The following is a 22,919-nucleotide window of genomic DNA, read 5'->3' on the forward strand; positions in this document are numbered from 1 at the left end:
GCTTCGCCCTGAACGAAACAATCTGGTGGAAAGAATGCCTCTTTGGAGGTGTGGGGGCAAAAAATGTGGCTGATGCTTTCAAGAATTGGAATTTGGACAACATTTCTTGTTAGGTGAATGGGGTTTCAATTTAAATACCAAAATGTGGGGCGATTACATCGATCAAGCTTTGTCAGCTTCCAATATTGTATGAAGTAATCCTATCTGCACTCGAAGTGCGTGGTGATGGCGCGTGACTAGATAAATCAATACTATATTACCAGTCTGACAAAGAATTGATAAATTAAAATTAGGGCTTGGCGAATTGGGAAAAAAAAAATTATCTTATTCATGATATTGAGTAATATGACCATGAAGTTAAATATAGCCTACAAACATATTACATCAGGATTAAATATGACGTGGTTATCCAGTATTGTAATCATTATTCGCATGAAAAACATACTTCCATGCAAAAATGTATTAGTATTTTGAAATTTTGAACACTGTTTAATTTATTCCAATTACAATTTGGAGCATTTCGTCGATTACTATTCCCTTTTCTCGTCCGAAACTCGTCCTAATTAGAAAAAAGGGGGGACACACTCGATTACTTGATGCATCTAAGTGTGTGGTGTATACGTCCTTACTAATTAATTGTCATTGAAAAAATTATCAAAGATTATTTTCTTATTAAAATCAATAAATTTTGATTGAGATTGATGAACTCTAATTGGGTTGACGCAGTACATAACATGTTAGGTCGTTTCAGTGGTTATTTTCCAATGAACTAAAACTTGAAAAGAAATTACAATTTTGGCCAATTATCATTACTACTAAAAAATTTCCATTGCATTATAAGGTATTCTAAGTTTGTCTACTTCAATAGTGTTTATTTTATTTATTTATTTATTTATTGGACCAGAAGATTAGATGGGATTAGTCGACTAAGGCAGTTTTCCACGATTAAGAATTACGATACCATCCAATTAAGAAAACGGCCAATAAATAAATAATTACACACTAATATTGACCTCCTAGGCTCCTAATGATGCAAATTATTAATTAATTCATATGTTGATTCTGCTCAACAAATGTTGAAATGCAACTGCTCCATTAATTCTTGTCAAGTAGTACAATGTCGTGATAAATAATAATTTAAGGTTTCAATGGGTACACCCCATTTAATTGTACTTTGACATAATTACCAACGACCATGTCACTGAAATTAGGGGTTTATTATTTTAAAAATAAATGTAGACTATATGATGACACAGTTGCGGAATATCTAGAAAAAAGTAAGAATGTATTCTTCACTGTGCATAATAATAATAATGTCCTTTTATTTAGCTTACTTGCATTGACCATAATTACAAGGTTCGCCGAATTTCATTATATTTAAATATTTCTCTTTAATTTTTTGTTAAGTCAAATTCTACCCATGTTCTTGCATTTTTGGGCTCCTCGTCAAGCAATTATTATACCTCACATTGCCATGTTCTTGCATTTTTATTTTTTTGGACTAATTTTTACCTTAAACCATATCAACATCAAACTATATTTTGACATATTATATATCCCGTGGATTATTTTTTTCTTCACAATATGTTTACGCAAAGATGTACGTTGAATATATATGAATTAGATATGCACAACAATTAAGTGGACATCTTACATGTGATGCTGATTTGTTATTACACAAAATATACATTAATACATAAGATAGATGGTGCATGAAATAAAAATAGAAATTGGCTAAATAAGAAATTGAGCCATCTAATAATGCGAATTGACATTCGATTCAAATTAATTATGACAATAGCGCTAATTCAATAAGTATTCGTTCTCTTTTTGTCACAATATTTTTTACATATATTCGCTACAGAAAAAAATATATAAGAAAGAATTATTACACAATACTTTAAAATTATACTACTATCACTAATTTTATCGAAAAGAAGGAAAAATTAGTCACTCGGAAAATTTTGTCTTCTGAGGAAAATGATGCACTCTACATAACATGTGAACATATGGAAAAAACTGTGATTTAAATTCCTTTTACCATTTTTAAATTATCAAAAAAAAGACTTTTCACCAAAGTGAACGAATAATAAACTTTCTTTTCTAATTTCTATAATGATATATAAGAATAATCTAGTTATTCTGCCAAAGTTCAATATTCTACATAAACCTAGACGGAAAGTCCCCCGGCAAATAAAATAAAATGAAATAAATAGTTGGTAGTGACGAATAGATTTTGATTTATTATGGAATTGTCAAAGTCACATAAACATTATTCGTTGAAAGCTATGTTAGGTAGTTTTATGCTAATTGGTTATTTGCAAAATACCTCATTATTGATTAATTTGGTCATATGAACCCAAAATTATAATGTACTCCTTCCGTTCCATTTTAATAAAGACATTTCTTTTCGGTCAAAGTTTATAAATAGTGTGTTAAATGGATGGTGAATAAAGTAAAAGATAATAAAATAAAAAAGAGAATTACATTTTGCTAAAAATGGAATTGACTCAATTAACTTTAAACTTACTAGAATAGAAAAACGACTCTATTAACATGGAACGGATAAAGTATTGTACTTATAATAAAAACTTTTTGGCAGTTGTGTTAATAGGAAAATGATATTTCACCTTTTTTGTAGAGTATATGATTGTCAAAAGTTGTGAGAATAGGTGAATTATTAACATCTAGCATGGTGTTAATTTCACTTAGTTTCAACTCAACCATGATTTTGAAGTGGAAAACGAAATTGATGTTTATTTTTAAATAATTTATTTGAAATTCTTGCACCTTTTTAGAAAGTAAAAATAAATTAACTCGTCATAGTAATTTATAATTTAAATTGCTGACTTTGAATTCTTCAATATTCAGCTTTGTCGGACTTCGAACAAATTACTCAATATCTAAAAGATATTTATTTATATAATCATGCATATGTCTCTTTATATACCAACTACACAAATTTTCTGATCATGCTTTTCATTTCTTCACTAGCACGCACTCTTTTATTTCACATTAAAAGAAAAAGTTTCCCTATATAAGTATTGACTTGTCCAAACAACTTTTGTTACTAATTAGTGCAATTTTATGTAACTAAATCTTACTCCAGGTATATATAAATTGACGTTTGAGTTTTGAGGTATTTGGGATCATACGTAAAAATCAAATGAATTATCAATAAGATGGTCATGTGAAATTATGATGATTCAATGTCAAATATCTACATTTTATTTTTGTCAAAATCATATGCAATATGCATTTTAAATTAAAGATCCTAATATCATACGTATTTTTTCATTTGATATAAAAATATTACAAATAAATAAATTGTGTATTTTATTATTTTAAAGTTAATATTGGTGACTTATATTGCTTTTTAGACGGTCACTGGTCACATATATTATTTTTAAAGAGATAATAATTTTTAGAGTATTTATCTTTATGATGACTCAAAGTTCCATTTATTGATTATAAATGACATACTGTATTTTATTAATTGAACTGCGTTGCATTAAACTTGTCACGTTTGTATTTGACTTGTTTACATTTAAAACACATAATTATATTTGTAACTCATAAATGCCCATGTCAAAATCCATCAAAACATATTCAATCATAAAATATTTGTTAGTTATAATTGAAAACTATACATATACATTTATTCCATTATATGTCTCTATATATAGTCCCATTCCAGAGAAGTGTTCTTTGAAAGTTTATACTACTTTCTTTACAATTTTAGATTAGGCTGGATGAATTATAGATAGCTACAATGGATTAATTTATCTATCATCAAGGTGCAATATTAATCATTTCAGTTATAGATTAGGCTCAATAAATTACTGATAACTAATACTATTATGAATTAATTTATTTATCATCAAGGTGCAATATCTTATGAGTTTTACTCAGTTTCGTTACTACTAGGGGATATCAATGTTACATTAATCGGATTTCAGATCAACCTTACTTGAATCACAGACTAAACGAATACGAGTTAATTAGATTAAGGTTCTACCAAGTTAAATATTCGTAATCCAAACCTTAAAAATTTGAGTTTGTTTATATTATAGTGTCCCATCTAATACTCTAAAATTTAAAATATATTTAGAATAATTCGGTTACTTAAATTATGAATTCGTTTGTTTACATTGCATTACTCAAATTCTAATGCACACATATTAAATATAAATCGACTAAAATCATTATGGATTTGAAAATTTCCAAAAATAATCCTCTAAATTTAGTAATTAGTCAGGCCAGTCCACAGATTTTGAGAATCACCAAACATATAAATCATCGTTTTTTACTTTAAATATTTATTAAGATTTACATAAATTAATTTTATGGAAATTAATTTATATATTAAAAGCGTGTATGACTCCACATTTGTATATTCATTGAGAAGCATAACGGAAACCGAGAAATCAAACCTCCCTCTGCAACTGCATTCGCACACGCACTCTTCTCTCATAAATCTCTGCTGCAATCAATCAATCCATATCTCAATCAAGCAAAATTCCATATTGTAATCAAGTTTCCAGCGCCGCTTTCTCATACGACGCCGTCGCGCCGGAGGAATAAAATTTCGCCGCCGTTTATTACGCCGCATCCGCAGTTGACTCATTGCGTCGATTGATCGTGTGTTTGGAGTCGGCGGTGGGCCCTACCTACATGAACGATGGAGCGGAGGAGTTTGATGGATTTTTTGTTTGTTAATTTAGTGTGTGAGATTTCTGAATTGATTTGAGTTTTAATCGGGAGAGGCAGAGGGAGGGATTATGGGTAGTGTTCTCGACTCGACGCTGTTGCATCATGTGTGCATTGTGCTGATTGTGCTCTGGTTTCTGAATTCATTCAACTGGTGCCATCCAATTGCGTATTTCCTCTCTCTCATATACCTCTATTTGGTAAGGTTTTTCTATTCAGCTTTGTGCGATCTTCGTGCCGCGTTGGGATAGGCGGTGATTAATTTTTGGTTGATTTTGAAGGTTCATGAATTATATGTGATGAAATTGAGAAAGAAGATGCAGTTTGAGGAGAAGAGAGAGTCCGATCAGAGACGGGTAATTTCCAGTTCCTATTGAATGATAACATCTTTCATTTTCATTTTCATTTTCTGCTGTTGAGTTTTTCTTCCCTTTCAATTTTGGTATAAACACACTTTTTTGTAGTTTTGGTCTATGAGGTTGACTTGACCTGTTAATAGAAAAAAGAGAAAGAGTCTAAGAGATGCTCTTGATGGTATTTCTCTCTAGTGAGGGACCAGGAAGAATTTTTCCTTATTATTTTGTCCCTTTTTTGGTTCATTTCCCCTTGATTTATAGGAGTGAAATCTATGATATACATTGTGTAAAGGTTGTTTTCTGTGACTGCGTAGCTGCTTACAGATTCCGAGTCTCTTAGATGGTTAAATCATGCTATTGAGAAGATATGGTCCGTCTGCATGGAAGAGATTGTTTCTCAGAAAATTCTTCTTCCTATTTTCCCGTGGTTCTTGAAAAAGTACAAGCCTTGGACAGTGGTATGACTTGGAATAACCCCCATTTTATAGCATGATCATAGTTTCTTTACTTGAATCATAATTTGGAGTCGTGCGTGTTCTGGATGGTGTGGTGCTTGCTAATGATAGTTCTGGTTTGCCTACATACAGAAAGATGTCGAGCTTCAGCATCTTTACTTGGGAAGATCCCCTCCAAGGTTTACTGAAATCAGGGTTCTTCATCAATCCAATGGCGATGACCACTTGGTAAGCAAGACTGATTACTGATGAGAAACACGAATAGGTTGGGTTATGTTCCTGAGAAGGTGGTATTTGTGTTAATTATCTGCAGGTTCTTGAACTGGGTATGAATTTCCGTACTGCGGATGATATGAGCGCTATACTTGGTGTGAAACTAAGGAAGAGATTGGGTTTTGGAATGCATACTAAATTGCATATGTTAGGAATGCATGTTGAAGGAAAGGTAAGATGAGGTCATTTGATGTTGTGACCATCCTATCTCTTCTGAACTAAAGAAGTAATTAAGATGTTTCTTGCAGGTATTGGTTGGAGTTAAGTTCCGGCGTGGATGGCCTTTTATTAGTCGCTTGCGTGTGTGCTTTTCTGCACCACCATATTTTCAGATGACTGTGAAGCCTCTATTCACTCATGGTCTTGATGTTACAGAACTTCCTGGGATAGCTGGCTGGATAGTAAGTACATAGCTAAGTTATCAGTTCATAACTCTCTCTCACTCACTGAGAAACACACATAGACAGGCATGCATGCTTGCATGGAGCTTCATATGCTAATATCCGTTTTCTGTGCTAGGATAATCTTTTGGCCCTCGTCTTTGAACAAACTCTAGTGGAGGTGAGATGATGTTCCTTTATGCTTTGTACTGCTGAAAGTATTCTATTATAAGCATATTTTCACTTCTTTCTCTTTTAGGCCACATGCACGCTTGAATAGCATATTTTTTGGTTTCTTTCCTCTGTAAGTATTAGTGAGTTTAGGATGCCAATTGATTTGCTAGCTTTGCTGTAATTTCTGCAGCCTAATATGCTGGTGGTTGATGTTGAAAAATTTGCGTCACCTAAACCAGGTATTTATGTCCTTATATAGCCATTGAACTCATTTTCTTGGGTAGTAAGGTTTTAGTTACCTACATTATTACTCTAAATCTCATGAGCTTGAGTGACTGGTTTATCTCCTTATTTTGATCTTAAAGCTTTAATTAGTGCATGGAACTCACCTAGAATACAGTGAAGTTTTTGTAAATGTTTCATCAGGAGAATCCTTTGTTGTCAAGCATGATATCATTTATTTTGAGTTGTCAAACAACTATACCTTAGAAAATCAAGAACTGGTGCATAGTATGGTGTCATCATATTGAACATAGACCCTATCCTCCAACTGACTTGAAGTGTAGACTGGTGGAATTATTCCGTAAAATCTAGTTAATGGAGTATGTTTTTGCTTCGAGTTTGAAGATGAAGATTTCCTACTGAAATTTGGTAAAACGATTCCGAATTCCTGGTTTCCATTCTGGCTCTGCAATAACCTTCTACTACTAATAAAAAGTGTGTGATGGTACATTTTCTGGATTGAGTGCATTGATATTGTGATAGTTTTATGTAACTTATCTTGTATCTTCTGAGTTCAATTATTCATTAATCTTTTCTTTTGCATGTTAGAAAATTGGTTCTCTGTTGACGCAAAGGAACCTGTAGCGTTTGTTACCGTGGCAGTTCTTGAAGCCACTGAAATGATCCCATCGGACTTAAACGGTTAGTTTTGATTGTTTCTTCTAGTATTTTCACAAGATATACTGGTTCAAACTCAGGTTTGATTTCCAGGATTGGCTGATCCATATGTTAAAGGACAGTTGGGACCTTATAAATTTCGAACTAGGACTCAGAAGAAAACTTTGTCACCAAAATGGCATGAGGAATTCAAGATTCCTATCTTCACATGGGAATCAGATAACATGCTTCATATTGAAGTTCGTGATAAGGACCACATATTTGATGACATGATGGGGTGTGTTCTCTTCCAACTTTATTCCTTGATTATGTGTATGCTACAGCTTTTAGATCGTTTGTTTCAGGAGATTTAGTTTTCTTGATGTTTCAGGGTTATTCTGTTGCTTTCTTTATCTAATTATTTAATCTTGTAGCCATGCATATTTCATATTTCCTTTTCTTTGTATTTACGCCCCACTAAAAAATTGCACCTGGTTGTTCTTCATGTTGCATGCATGATGATTCATATATAAGAGTGTGGCCTGACTGGCTTTGTGTGTCAATTTATAGCTTTCAGCTTTATAAAATGGTCTTGCCATTGTTGCAGAGATTGTTGCGCAAACATCAATGAATATCGGGATGGCCAGAGATTCGACTTGTGGTTACCTCTCAAGAATATAAAGACAGGAAGATTGCGTCTTGCTATAACCGTGAACAATTTAACTGGAAAGGTATTTCTTTAATCATTAATCGTTAACCACACATGAAATATACCTTAAAATCAAGATTCTATTTGGTAAATTTGAGGGTTTATAGTCTGAGAGGATGCTGTTTTGGCCATTTGGGTAATGTGGGAACATTGTTTCTTGACTAATGTGCTAACTTTTACTTGGTTAACTCAATAATTATCCTACTTTGTCCTTTGTAATATGTAAAAGAAAAAAAAGTATAACAGGAAGCGTTGTGCTAAGGGATTATGTCTGAAAGTGAAAATGGGGCTATTTTGTGGACACGCATAAATTGGAAACGGAGTTGCAGTTCAACTGTGAGTGTCTAAGTCGAATCACTTGAAACGTGATTGCATATTCTATTTAGTTCTGCTGCAGAAACTAGGCCATGAATTTGCAATAATTGGAATGTAGTTTGATCTTCCAGTGGTATGCATAAATGGTTTTAATCCGTTGACAAGGAACTGCTAGTATAGCGTTATTCATTTTTTACTGCAATAGTCGATGTCATATCATTTCGAGCTGCTGAACGCACTGATTACTAAAACAGGTTACAGAGTCTTCACCCGATGAAGAAGATGTTGGTGGTGATAAAGGGAAAGATGATGCCTGTGGTGACAAAAGGAGAGCCTCCTTCGCGGATGACTCATCTTACAGAGGATCGTTCTCATCTACAATATCAGACAAATCCCCAAAAGTCGCAGATAGGTTTGACCCAATTGACGTTGAAGGGCAGTTGGAGACTGGGATTTGGATCCACCATCCAGGCAGAGAGGTCACACAAGTCTGGGAGCCGAGGAAGGGGAAGAAGAGCAAACATCGTGAAATTAGCAGACAAATTCAAGGAGAGGGTGGTGATTCAGTCGGTGGAAGGATTTCTGGTCAGAACGAGAGCAGCAGCACTGATGAGAGCTCGGATTCTAACAAGTCGCGTTCAGGTAATCCGGTCAAGAGGGGTTTAAAAAAGATCGGTTCAGTATTCAGACGCAGAGATTCTGACAAGATGAGCTCGCCTAGAGAATCCGAACACCCCTCCCAAGATAATTTCAACATCAGGGCATCTAACCTCAAGAAAGGGGGTGTCAAGTTGATAATAGACGACTCCCTCGTGTCCCCACCTTCCACGACTCCTAAAGGTGATGAGAAAGAGGTGCACCCTCCGTCATCCAAGACTCTGAAAGGCGATGGCAGAGAGTCGCTTGAAGAAATCCTTCCAGAGAGCCCCAGCCATAGGAACGGCAAGGACATGGCTAAGAGCATTTTAAAACACGCTGGAAGATCTGCTCGCGAGTTGAAGCACTCATTATCTAGGAAAATAAGAAAGCCGAAGGGCGATATGCCAGTAGATTCGGATTCCACAGATAATGAGTCGCTTTCATCATCCGTAGATTCTGCAGTTACAGATGCCAGTTTGGTCGTTTCAAGTCCAGCCATTTCGCCTCCAGCGCCGGCTTCAGATGATCACTCGTTGAAGTTGAAGGACAATGATCAGACGGAAAACCTGCCCGGTGGAAACTATTGCCAGACCGGTGATAGAGCAGTTTCGGCCGGTGACATGGTTTTGTAACGTTTCTTTGAAACCTGCAGAGAGAGACATCATCCAGGTGTCTGAGAGCATGCTTGAAAATGCAGAGACAGGATTCTTGTAGATCTGTTATACTTATACAATGTTGTTTTGATAAAAACCAAATACAGAAATGTTTGGGTGTTTCATCCACACAACTTTGCATTTGAAGCTGTTTGTATGAATACAAAATTTTCAACTAGAAGAATTTTATTTTTTCATTTGTATTCCAGCTCAGATTTTCAAGAAGACTGATACCCCTCCGTAACTTGTTAATAACAGTGTGTTAAGTGCATGTTGAATAAAGAAAAAAAATAAAGTAAAAGAGTAGAAAAGAAAAAAAAAATAAAGTAACTTCTCATAAATATGAGGATTTTATTTTGCCAAAATAGAAATGACTCAGTTAATATGTAACTTCTCGTAATAAAATAAAATGACTTAATTAACCTGGAAAGTACTTGTATAAAAAATTTATTTTGAACTTTCTCAGTTTGTCTATTTTATCCAAACGAAATAATCACTTTAATGAATTATACTTTTCGTCCATCATTAAATATTTAAATATTTTGGGATGTTTGATTACATTTATTTATTTTTGGGTAAATGAGAGTGACAGTAACTAATTTTACTCACAAATTCAACCACTTTTTCTGTGTGTAGACGTGAAGTTCGAAGCGCACCATTTTCATGTTGGCTTTGAAGGAACCCACTTGTAATCATCTATATCTGTGTAAATCTCTGCGCAACATTCGTTTCCCTCTTCGACCATACTCCCAAATCACCAAAACCAACACTAATCTTGTCAGCTGCAACTCTCAAATAACAAAGTATGGCCGAATCGGAGACATTGCAGCGGCCGAGTCTTTGTTCCGCCGCATGCCGGAGAAAAGCGTTGTTACCTACACCGCCATGCTCTCTGCTTACGCGGCCAACGGTGAAATCGCAGCCGCCCGGAAAGTGTTCGACGAAATGCCTCAACGAACTGTAGCGACGTGGAATGCGATGATCACTGCTTACGTGAAAAATATGAATAGAGTGGATGGTGTGGGAGAGGCTCTTAGATTGTTCCTGAGGATGCCGGAGCGAAATGCCGTGTCTTTCTCGGTGATGGTGATGGGATTGGTTAATGAGGGTAGGTTTGATCATGCTGAGAAGCTGTATAACGCCGCGCCATTGGGGTGGAGGGATCCGTTCTGCTCGAACGTGCTGATGAATGGGTATTTGAAGATTGGGAGATTGGATGAGGCTGTTGGGATTTTCGACCGCATGAGTGAGAAAAATGTTGTTTCTTGGAGCTTAATGGTGGATGGATTTTGCAAGAGAGGGAGAGTTGATGAGGCTAGGGAGTTTTTTGATTTGATGGAAGAGAGGAAGAATGAGTTCACTTGGTGTTGTATGGTTGATGGATACATGAAAAAGGGTCGCTTCGAGGATGGTTTTCGCTTGTTTTTGCGAATGAGAAGGGATGGCGAGGTGGGAGTCGAGCCCACCATTCTCACTGTGGTTTTTGAGTCATGTGGTAGAATTGGTAGGGTTAGAGAAGGCTGGCAAGTGCACGGCCTTTTGTCTCGTTTGGGATTCGAGTATGATTTGTTTTTGGGTAATTCAGTCATTGCAATGTACTCAAAGTTTGGCTTTATCAATGAAGCAAGAAGTCTGTTTGATATGATGAGTGAAAAGGATGTAGTTTCTTGGAATTCCCTTCTGTATGGATATGTTCAAGCTGGAATGCTTGAAGAGGCGAACGAGCTTTTTGATAAGATGGATTCCAAAGATCAAGTCTCGTGGACCACCTTGATCACCGGCTTCTCCAGCCGAGGCATGACCGGAGAATGCAGTGCTTTGTTTAGTAAAATGCCTAAACCGGATGATGTTGCTTGGACAGCTCTTATTTCAGCATTTGTGAATAATGAAGAACACGAAGAAGCTTTTCGTCGTTTCAGTCAGATGATCTGTGATGGAATCAGGCCAAACCCTCTCACATTAAGTAGCCTGCTTAGTGCTTCTGCAAATTTGGCATCTTTAAACCTTGGCCTTCAAATACATGATTTTGCTATTAAATTGGTGATGGAGCATGATTTATCCATCCAAAACGCCCTCGTATCGATGTATTCAAAATGTGGATCTGTAGAGGATGCTTACAAGATATTCAAATCCATCACCAACCCCAACATTATCTCATTCAATTCTATGATCATGGGATTTGCTCATAATGGATATGGAGAAGAAGCACTTGATCTATTTACCCAATTGGTTGATGGAGGACATAATCCCACCGAGGTTACCCTTCTTGGTGTTCTCTCTGCTTGCACCCACTCAGGGCTTGTAGCAGAGGGACGGCATCACTTCAAATCCATGAGGGATTTGTTTAAACTTGACCCTGGTCCTGATCATTATGCTTGTATGGTTGATTTGCTCGGCAGGGCTGGCCTTCTTGACGAAGCCCTGAATTTGATCAACACAATGCCAGTCGAGCCTCATGCTGGAGTTTGGGGCGCTCTTCTTGGTGCAAGCCGGGTTCACATGCGTGTTGATCTTGCAAACCTTGCAGCTCAAAGAATCATCCAACTCGAACCAGATAATGCTACTCCATATGTGGTGTTGTCGGATATATATGGCATTGCAGGGAACAGGAGGGACGAAGAAGAAATGAGACTGTCAAAAAGATTAAGAGGTGTGAAAAAGAGCCCCGGGTGCAGTTGGATCACAGTGAAGGACAAGGTCAGATTGTTCCTCTCAGGAGATAAATCTCATGTAAACTTTGAAGAGATCAAAATTATTTTAGGGACTATAATTCATGATATGAAACATGTAGGTTTAATTGACCTTGATTGTCAACCACATTGAGAAATTAGCTTTTAGTCAAGATTTATGAAGCATGGGTTCAAAATCTGGATTTTAAACTTTTTTGTTCATTTTAAACTTAAATACACGTTGTTGTAGAATTATTGCGAAGCAAATCTGAAAGAGGTTTTTGAAATGTTGCTACCATGTTTCTCAAATCAACCTCATTTTTCATATTTAGTTTAACCTTCTTGCTCTCAATCAAACGGAACAGCAATTTTAGATCTTCTTTTGGTCGGTATCGACTATCTTGTGAACCTTTTCTATTGAAACAACACGAGATATCATCTTTTAATAGATAGATGGATATACAATTACAAACAATAAATATAATAAAGTTATGTGTAACGCATCAAATTTATCATTAACTACAAGAAATAAACTCAGCTCAAATATAACTTGTGGAGATGTCCTTGTTAATATTATGATGTATTTTTGTACTTATATAGTCAAGCATGTCGCTATTTAATACTCCACTCCATTCACTAGTCAAATTCTTGCCTAAAGAGTTAAAAGTACACTTAGATGGTAATTTGATTAGACACTTTTATATCGTTTGATTTCTTTTAATTAGAGTATATTTTCTTTTTTAAGCACCAAGCCCGTCTAGCTCAGTTGGTAGAGCGCAAGGCTCTTAACCTTGTGGTCGTGGGTTCGAGCCCCACGGTGGGCGTATTTTCTATTTTTTTATAAAATTTCTTTGTATATATGGATTTAGTTAAACACTTTTTTTTGGGGCGTAATTTACGTTATTTTTAATTTTTTCTATTTTTTTATAAAATTTCTTATGTATATATGGATTTAGTTAAACACTTTTTTTTTGGGCGTAATTTACGTTATTTTTAATTTCTAAGTATGGGCTTAAGCCCTTGCTAAACTATTTTTTTATTCATACTATAATATTGTTGAATTTTTGCTAGTAGTAGTATTTTTTTGTCGTGCAAATAAATTTTTTTATTCACTATGTATCAACAAGCAGGGGTTTAAGCCTTTGTCAAACTATTTTTTTTTAAGAGTGAACTAAAAAAACACCCCTATGTATTGTCATTCGAACGTTGGAGGTATCCACGTTTCAAAAAAATGCATCAGACACCTCTATGTATGCATATAATATCATTTGGAGTCCTTTTTCACTTTTTACGGTCGGTCATGCCCTTCTCACTCTCATTTTTTTCCAAAATGCCACCTAGAGCATTTCAGTCTTTTCAAATAGAGTAAGTTACAAATTTGGGACCTATGTATAGGGGTTTAAACGCTAGACACCCCTAAGTTTCAAAAATATTGTCACACACCTTTATGTATGAACCTAATATCATTTGAAAGACCTTTTCACTACTCACATAATTTTAAGCTATTTTTCCACTCAAATTTAACCAAAATGTCAGTAGAAGGGTTTTTTAATCTTTAGAATGAACCATTCTCTTTTCCACTCTGCCACTTCTGCCTATTGTCTATTTGAACTTCACTCTCAATAAAAAGGACCGTTCACTTCTTCTCTTCTCTCTCGATGGAGGGCTTAAGCCCCTTTCGAGAACTTTTTTTTTCTATTTGAAAATTATTAAAAACTCTTCTTCAGCCTTCACCAAGTTAATATTATTGGAGAGTAAATAATCAAAATTGGAATGGTAGAATGGGCTGAACTGCACTTTTGTATCAAAATTGCAGAAGTAAAAAATGGATGTTCTCGTTGGAGAGGATAAAGAAGAGTAAACTTTTTAAAAAATAATAATATAATATTATTATATTAGCTTTCGTGTTAAACATGTAGACATGAAGATAAATTATTTCCTTGAAAATTGTAAAGTGTTAAATTTTATATCGTTTCAACTTTCAAGTATCAATAGTATTAAAATTTCATTTGAGGTACCTCTATAAGAATATTAAAATAACATCAATGGTACCCTTGTTTTAGAAAGACCAGAATGTCCTTAGTGGCATTTTGGTTAAATTCAAGTGGAAAAAGGATTTAAAAGTCCAGTGAACAAATCCTTCAAATAATATTAAATCCATACATAGAGATGTGTGGCGATATTTTTAAAACATAGGGGTGTCTAGCGTTAACCTCCATACATAGGTACTAAATTTGTAGTTCACTCTTTTTTTATGAACCAATAAAACAAAAACCAACCACATGGAAATGAATGATGAAATCATTTGATTTATGGATAAGCGCCAGTTGGTGGAGTTGGTTTGACACAGAAAAGGAACCTTCCAGCCCTCAACCAGCACATTCCAGTGATTCCAAGTTTCAAACGATACTCTAAAATCTTGTTACTCTACTCCCACTTATTTAAAAAGCACCAACCACATGGAAATGAATGATGAAATCATTTGATTTATGGATAAGCGCCAGTTGGTGGAGTTGGTTTGACACAGAAAAGGAACCTTCCAGCTCTCAACCAGCACATTCCAGTGATTCCAAGTTTCAAACGATACTCTTAAATCTTGTTACTCTACTCCCACTTATTTAAAAAGCACAAATCACACATTAATTCCTTGTTAGCAAATGTAAACAACCTTTTTCCCGCTGACGTGGCACACTAAAACCCCAATATTCTTCTTTCCTCTCAGAATTTCAAATCGTCTGGATTCTGGAACAATCTTGTCTCGTTCCAATTTGTGTGGGGTCAGCTCAATTGGGGAAATGTCTCTGGCACCCGATAAAATAAGGGCACGTGGATGAAGTAGCTTTGACGATACAAGAAATTGGTGAAAGGTAGGTTATGAGAAAATTTGGGAGCTCAATTTTGAAAAGTCTCAACAAATGGAAGTAAAGAAACATTTTTTCTGCATGCCTTAAATATGAAACTCGTTTCATCCCACCACCACATTCTTTTAACAGGAAGGGTCCCTCAAGAAATTACTCTCACCTCTTTCTCGTTCATTTCTTGATTCTTGAGAGTTGAGAGGGCCTTTTCTTGATTAAGGATTTGATTTTTTGATGTTTGAGAGCCTTCTCTTGAATTTATTCTTGTAGAAGGCTCAAAGACATTGCTTTTACTTCATCTGTGTGTCGATTGGCCACACACATAATTCTCTTTTGAGTGAGAGAGAGATAGGGGGGAGAGAGAGGATGTTTAGGTGGTGGGTGTCAAGTCTCCAGATTCTACATTTTTAGCACGGCTGTGGCTGGCGATCTGTCTCAAACAATAAATGATTTGTTTTTCAAGCCTAATTTGGCTAGTGGCTTGCAAAATGATGAGGTTGAAAAGCAGAAATCCATCACTTCTGTAGATGATTTGCCCCCAATTGTGCTAGTTCATGGCATCTTTGGCTTTGGGAAAGGGGTATGTATGCTGCTGATTGGGGTTTCCATTTTCTTGAAGGTTTTTGTGAAGTTTTTCAAGATTGAATCTTTGTAACTGTTTTAACAGAAATTAGGAGGCCTGTCTTATTTTGCTGGAGCTGAGAAGAAAGATGAGAGGGTGCTTGTCCCTGATTTAGGCTCATTAACTAGCATATATGACAGGTTGGTTTTGTCTCAAAAGTTATTTTAAAAATGCCCCTTTTTGCACTTATGTTTGTTGGTTTGATTGATTGTTAATTTCTGCGAATGATTGAATGTCGGGTTTAGGGCTAGAGAATTGTTCTATTACCTTAAAGGAGGGCAAGTTGATTATGGTGAGGAACATAGCAAGGCTTGTGGGCACACTCAGTTTGGTAGAGTTTATGAGAAAGGTGAAAACTTTGATCTCATATTTGATCTGTGAAAGAAGAAGACGTCCTCGTCTTTAATCTCTTGTTTGATGTTTCTACTTGCAATTTGTGATGTGTAGGGAATTACCCTGAATGGGATGAGGATCACCCCATTCACTTTGTGGGGCATTCGGCCGGTGGGCAAGTTGTTCGAGTCTTGCAGCAAATGCTTGCTGATAAGGTACAGTGTTCGATGAATTTGTTGCGAGTTGAATACTAAAACAATCTCGAATTTGGATTTTTGATGAGTTTTAGTTCAATTTCAGGCATTTAAGGGATATGAAAACACTTCTCCAAACTGGGTTCTGAGCATAACGTCCTTGTCTGGAGCATTCAATGGCACAACCAGAGCCTATATGGATGGAATTCAGTAAGTTCTCATCATTGTTGAAATATTGAACACATACATTAGTTATCATCTCTTTATGAACTATGTTGCCTTTGAGTAAAATAGCAATGAGATTGATTTTGTCAATTTCTACAACTTGGAATCATGTTGAGTTGTTGATTGCATAAGGGTGTATGAAGTAGATATGTAAACATTGAATCCAATTCTTGGTCTGATTTTGGGCAATAGCACTTTGATGAATAGAAGTACTGGCCAAGCAGTTCCTGATTTCTCATAAACGTTGATTGTTTTTAGGCCAGAAGATGGGAAGTCACTGAAGCCTGTCTGCCTGCTGCAGCTGTGCCGGATAGGAGTGATTCTCTACGACTGGTTTGACATCCCATGGCTGAAGAACTACTATAATTTTGGGTTTGATCATTACAACATGTCTTGGAAGCAGATAGGTATTTGGGGTCTTGTCAATTGCCTCATGGGGAAGACCGGCCCTTTTGCATCCGGAGACTGGATTCTTCCCGATCTCACAATCCAAGGGTCGATCAGATTGAACAGCAATATTCAGACGTTCCCTGACACATACTACTTCAGCTACGCCACCAAACAGACAACGAAAGTCATGGGCATCACAGTCCCATCTGGCCTTCTTAGAATACACGCTCTACTATTTATCCGAGTTTTGCAGATGTGTGTGTGGCGTCACCCTCCTGATGTCCCCCCTCCTTACAAGGGATACCGGTGAGTGTTAAGCTGATCTTGGTCGTCCACTCTCATTTCATGCCATTGCAGTATCAAGATTCACACAATTATGGCCCTAATGCGGCGAATTTTTCTTACAGAGACGAAGAGTGGTGGGACAATGATGGAGCGCTCAACACCATATCCATGACACACCCTCGTCTCCCAGTTGAGCATCCTAATCACCTTGTGGTAAAAGATTCAGAATGCCAGCTTTTACAACCAGGCATATGGTTCGTGCCTCTTTCCCCTCGTCTCATCTACAAGATGCATGCCCTTCTTGCTGCTGCAGATGCGATTATTCTTGAATAAACGCGTCTTAGCTTCTCCTGCATTCTCATTTGACATGACTAAAGCCCATTTCTAATTATTTTCATTCATTATCTTAGAGAAATTCATCCAAGAATAAAGATTCGACACACTACTACTCTACCTATCCTAGTTGCATTACATCTTGTTTCGATTAAGACGTGTATGAGACGTGGTCTGCAGGTATTACAAGATTGTGGAAGGTGATCACATCCTCTTCATTATTAACCGGGAGAGGGCCAGGCTTCAGTTTGATTTGATGTACGACAGCATTTTTGAACGATGCAGGAAGCACGCATTCAGGAAGAAGCCAACAATGCCAAATCAACTAAGTCAATAGCATATGAAAGAAGAGAATTGGTAGAGATTTGATACTATATTTTTTAATCTCTTATTTTTCTTTCTTTCTCTAGTGTAGCTGGGCTGGGAAAGCAAGTATAGTGCAGAGATGTTTGCTTGCCACATTAGCAGAAATTCTATCTTTACCATTGTACTACCTATACAGCCATTTTTTTTTCTAACAATATTGTTTCTTAGAGGATGTAACAGTATTGTTGAAATATTGTATCTAACTACATCTGTTGGTCTCAAATCCTATCATTTATACTTGTATGTAATTATTAACTGTTAATTCCAACAAAATATTGAATAACATTAGGTGCTGTAGAATTTTATTCTAAAAAATTCTCACCCTCATTATGTGTAATTGGTGTAAATCTTGACATTTTCATTCATCAATGTAGTGATACAAACAGATTTTAGTATAGATTAAACACTAACTTATGCATAGGCACAAAATTGCCAAGGATGTTGTGCTTGTGGGGAGGCTGATGTATGTATACATATCATATTTAAACCTATCTACAGCATCACTCAACTATAAAAAACAGGTAAAAAACGTGATTCAGTTTGAGAAGATCAGACAGGCAATGGAACCTTCCTAACGGGTCGCCACCAAATTCCCCATGAACCCTGCACCAATCTCATAGAACTTGGCCTCAGAAAAGCTCACTTCTCCAGCTAGCTTCTCCAACTCGTTTCCTGCATCAGAACACAACCAATAGTTAATGAATCATGTTTGATCTTCCTCATAACAGTGGATAAACTGATAGTGCAATTTGTTTTTCGTGGCTTTGCTTTGTGGTGCTGTGCTCACTGAAGTAGATTTTGCCAAACATCACAATTTCTGCTTCAGATTCCTCAATCCAATTTAAATAGTGTATGTAGACAAACGAAATAGGAAATATACCCGTCAGATATTCCTTGATTGAGTTCTTCAAGTAATGGTACTCGTTGGCTAGGCCATAGCCACTTGCAATAGGAACCACTATGCAGTCAATCATCCAATCCTGAAAAAAGAAAGATATGGGCATGGCCTAAAGATGTTTAATGAAATTCAAACACACACACATACACATAACTGTAACTTAGTTTAAGTGGTTGTTTAAGAGAACCAGAGCTAGATGTACATGCAAGAGACATAATTTGCTAGCTTATTGTTGGAGATAGATGCTTGGAGAAATTGATGCAGTTCTGCCAAGATTTACTTTTATTTAGGAGTTGTTCTTTATTTATTTCTTCATTAAACTCTTCAATTCAGAAATAAAAAATAGACAGAGACTTATGATATCAGAAAGAATGAAAATTATTGGACTGGAAAATTCGTTTAGTAATTACACACCTGAATCGAAGAGTTTAATGAGCTAGTGCTTTTGTTGAAGTCAAGAATAGATACTTTTGAACCAGGTTTCAGAACTTTATACATCTCCTCCATAGCTTTTCTCCTATCTACAATATTCCGTAAGCCATAGCCAATTGTTGCAGCATCAAACGAGGATTTTGAGAATGGTAAATTGACTGCGTCTCCTTCAATCCACCTGGGATTAACCAAGTTTCATGAAGGGGGTTCAAGTAAAGACATAAAGCTTCAAGGCACACTTTGGTCATATTTTCCATCTTCAAATTTTAGCTGTGAGATAGGATATGCTTACTCGATGTTCTTGTAACAGGCCTTTGATCGTTCACTCTGGCGACTTGCAGCAATTTGTAACTGCTCCCTTGAGAAATCGAGAGCAATCACCTAACAGATCAACAGTGAAAGTGAATTTAAGACATGGATCCCAAAATGAGTCACAAGATGTCCCTAGCACGAGCTATCCAGCTCGACAGGCCAAAATGCCCGTAAATTTCAAGAGTCTAAATACTTCTAAATCTATTAACTATTAGGTTTGATGAAGATAATGACATACTACTATTATACAAGAAGATTTCGACCAGGCTTGGTATGCCAAGATCAAAGAGAAATTTAAAGACCTCATTGATATAAACAATATTTACATGTTGATGACATCTCAAAACAGTTCACCAGATTACATATTGATAGATCATCAAATCAAACCCTTCATATCCTGACAAAACTCAACCAACTCTATACGTAGTACCTCGGTCAAGTATGAGTCAGTCTGATCAAATTTCATAGCAGTTACACCTTAAAATCTCAGCTGACAAACAGACAGTTCATTTCGGAAAATAAGAAACAACAGCTAAATATACCTAAGGATTAGATTATTAGATTAAAAAAAAGTAGTTGTAAACATAAAGAAGGTGGACAAGATGGGGAGGAAAGCAAACCTTGCCCGTGATCCCAACTTTCTCAGATAACAGAAATGCCAAATCCCCACTTCCACAACAAACATCCAACACAGTATCTCCTTCTTTCACTCTGTTTTCACATATATAAAACCTTGCTTTTCATAACATCAAACTCAAACCAAACAAATTCAAACTTAATATTTTCAAATTGCAGTTAATTATTAACATATTGTAAACATGCATTCATCAATTATCCATATCTATAGCCTTCACAAATATACACAAAATTCAAAATTAGAGAGAGAGAGGGAAGCAGAAAATATACCCGCTCCAGGAAACAGTCATCCGCTTCCACACTCTATGCCTTCCTAAACTAAACAAGTCATTCAACTGCAAACGAAGCCCTCATAAACCAATATTCAATTTGAGATAAAGGAAAATATCACAAACTCGAGCTAAATTGCGGAATTAAACCAAAATAAAGCCTGTCAAAATGGAGGTGCTCACGTTATCATAAACAGGTGCAATGCGGTTAAAAAGCGCCTGCCGGTCAGCTGCGCACCTGACCGGTCTGATAATGGAGCGTGAATCCGGCCGCGGCCGGCGCCGGCGCCCAGCGATGGAGGGAAGAGCAAATTGAAGTGTAGTAGCCATTTTCACCTTTTTTCTGAAAAACTCTTCAATTTGATTGGCGTTTTATACGAGATCAGTTGCGGGTGTATGTACACCCGCCAATAATAAATTAGTTAGTTAATTGTTATCTCTATTTCAAATTAGCCCCTAGGGATTTAAATATTTGCATTATTAGACTGAAATGAATTATTTTATCTCAATGCTATTGCTTCCAAGTTGAGTGGGTTGTAATTATGGATTGAGGAATATAGGACTTATGGGAATATAACTAAAAGAATAACTAAAAAACATAAATGATTTCTATTCCTATGAATGTGATTAAATGCAAACTCTAAATATTGTACAAACTTCAAACTATAATCTAAACTGTTAGAAAATATCAACAGATGATAAAATAATAGCAACAAAAAATGTCAACACAATGTCAATGGTTCATGCTGTGTTGAAATTGTTTTGACATTGTATTGATATTGTTTTGACATCAAAATCTTAAAATTTTACACTGTGTTGATATTGTATTGACATTGTGTTGAAAAGTTTGGAGTTTGTACCATATATGAATTTGCATTTTATCACTACCCGCGTAGCGTGTGTGCATAACTCACGTCCGAGGCGAAGAAACTGTCTCATCTTTGTATACATTTAGATAACTTTTCTATGTATAAGCTTTTTTTTAAGACGGCGAGTTATTCATTTTTAACATGGTGTTAGAGCATGCTCAAATCAATATGAATTACTTCCCTCGTCCTTGAAAATTTGTCACCTATTTCCATTTTCGTCCGTCCCTAAAAATTTGTCACATTTCACTTTTACCATTTTTGGTAGTGGACCTTACATTCCACTAACTCATTTACACTCACATTTTATTATAAAACTAATATATAAAAGTAGGACCCACATGTCACCAACTTTTTCAACCCACTTTCTATTACATTTCTTAAAATCCGTGTCGGTCAAATGGTGACGAATTATTAGGAACGGAGGGAGTAATTTATTGTGTATGTGAAAGTCTGATGTTTATTCTGGTTCAGACGTATGTGGTGTGTTGAAAAATTCATATTCTTGTCTCATATTGACTTCGTAATCATCATGTCTAATTTATATAGTACTCCCCGCGTCTCATAAAAGATGTCTCACTTTCCTTTTTAGATGTCTCACTATAGATGTCACATTTTCATTTTTAGAAAAAGTTCTATCTCACAATATATAAATAATATAATTTCTCGTTCCACCTAACACACAAAAAACTAATATATAAAAGTAGGACCCACATGTCACCAACTTTTTCAACCCACTTTCTATTACATTTCTTAAAATCCGTGTCGGTCAAATGGTGACGAATTATTAGGAACGGAGGGAGTAATTTATTGTGTATGTGAAAGTCTGATGTTTATTCTGGTTCAGACGTATGTGGTGTGTTGAAAAATTCATATTCTTGTCTCATATTGACTTCGTAATCATCATGTCTAATTTATATAGTACTCCCCGCGTCTCATAAAAGATGTCTCACTTTCCTTTTTAGATGTCTCACTATAGATGTCACATTTTCATTTTTAGAAAAAGTTCTATCTCACAATATATAAATAATATAATTTCTCTTTGTGAAGTCTTTGAAAGGAGTGAATGACCTATTTCTACATGGTATCAGACCAGTGCCTAAGTTGATGTGGATCTTTTTTCCGCATGTGTTGAAGTCCGATATGCCTTTCGGCCTACATGTGCAGTGGCATGTTGAATACCCCTATTTGTGTCCCACTTTCACTTTGTGATGATCATGTCTTAATAATATATTCTAGGATAACTCTCTCTCTTATAAGGCATTTTAAGGGGATGGGTGACTCATTTCTATATATTATTAGAGCAAGCACAAATCAATATAGATTTCTTTGTTGAGCGTGTGGAAGTTTGATGTTTGTTTTGATCCACACACGTCGGGGCGTGTTGAAAAATCTCATTCTTGTTCCATATCAATTTGTAATAATGACTATGTCTTGTGTACTAATTTGATAACTTTATCTCCTTTTTGATATCTTTTAAGAAGATGAGTGGTATCATAATTACATCAATGAAATTTATATTTACATTTTATAGTTTAATAATGGATATACTTTGATAGTTCCTTTTATTTATTTTATGTCGCCTCGATAGCTTCATCTAGAGTTTATTTATGGATTACTCCCTCTTTGCCTTATTAAAAGTTATTTTTTGCTATAAAAGTTCGTCCCAATTTAAGAATCACATTTAG

The 22,919-nt window shown here is 35.7% G+C and overlaps 4 protein-coding genes and 1 non-coding gene across 6 annotated transcripts; 4 read left to right on the top strand and 1 right to left on the bottom strand.

The window, feature by feature from the left end:
• Positions 1–4,415: 4,415 nt before the first annotated feature.
• LOC125207562 (C2 domain-containing protein At1g53590) lies at positions 4,416–9,740 on the top strand. Of its 2 annotated transcripts, XM_048106953.1 has the most exons (12): positions 4,416–4,910; positions 4,992–5,066; positions 5,381–5,524; positions 5,654–5,749; positions 5,835–5,966; positions 6,043–6,195; positions 6,314–6,355; positions 6,539–6,587; positions 7,180–7,272; positions 7,342–7,525; positions 7,835–7,958; positions 8,506–9,740. In XM_048106953.1, exons 1-12 carry the CDS (start codon positions 4,782–4,784, stop codon positions 9,520–9,522), a joined length of 2,238 nt encoding a protein of 745 aa, XP_047962910.1. In that variant the 5' UTR covers positions 4,416–4,781; the 3' UTR covers positions 9,523–9,740. The 2 variants fall into 2 exon arrangements, with proteins under 2 accessions (XP_047962910.1, XP_047962911.1); XM_048106954.1 differs by lacking the exon at positions 5,381–5,524.
• A 428-nt stretch (positions 9,741–10,168) lies between these two features.
• Positions 10,169–12,422, top strand: LOC125204940 (pentatricopeptide repeat-containing protein At1g53600, mitochondrial). The gene has a single exon (XM_048103714.1). The coding sequence runs from the start codon at positions 10,207–10,209 to the stop codon at positions 12,364–12,366; it is 2,160 nt and encodes a 719-aa protein (XP_047959671.1). The 5' UTR covers positions 10,169–10,206; the 3' UTR covers positions 12,367–12,422.
• Positions 12,423–12,963: 541 nt separating this feature from the next.
• On the top strand, positions 12,964–13,036 carry TRNAK-CUU. The gene has a single exon. It is a non-coding gene; the product is annotated as a tRNA-Lys (tRNA).
• Positions 13,037–14,701: 1,665 nt separating this feature from the next.
• Positions 14,702–18,041, top strand: LOC125206909 (lipase-like). The gene is made up of 9 exons (XM_048106124.1): positions 14,702–14,728; positions 15,423–15,650; positions 15,738–15,832; positions 15,938–16,041; positions 16,140–16,240; positions 16,326–16,429; positions 16,703–17,140; positions 17,242–17,373; positions 17,633–18,041. Exons 1-9 carry the CDS (start codon positions 14,702–14,704, stop codon positions 17,787–17,789), a joined length of 1,386 nt encoding a protein of 461 aa, XP_047962081.1. The 3' UTR covers positions 17,790–18,041.
• A 104-nt stretch (positions 18,042–18,145) lies between these two features.
• Positions 18,146–20,724, bottom strand: LOC125207533 (2-phytyl-1,4-beta-naphthoquinone methyltransferase, chloroplastic-like). The gene is made up of 7 exons (XM_048106917.1): positions 20,549–20,724; positions 20,367–20,431; positions 20,081–20,171; positions 19,441–19,529; positions 19,131–19,326; positions 18,699–18,798; positions 18,146–18,490 (listed from the first exon to the last, which is right to left on the bottom strand). Exons 1-7 carry the CDS (start codon positions 20,693–20,695, stop codon positions 18,390–18,392), a joined length of 789 nt encoding a protein of 262 aa, XP_047962874.1. The 5' UTR covers positions 20,696–20,724; the 3' UTR covers positions 18,146–18,389.
• Between the last annotated feature and the right edge of the window lie 2,195 nt (positions 20,725–22,919).

Source organism: Salvia hispanica, chromosome 2 (genome assembly GCF_023119035.1).
Source record: "Salvia hispanica cultivar TCC Black 2014 chromosome 2, UniMelb_Shisp_WGS_1.0, whole genome shotgun sequence".
Lineage (NCBI taxonomy): Eukaryota > Viridiplantae > Streptophyta > Magnoliopsida > Lamiales > Lamiaceae > Salvia > Salvia hispanica.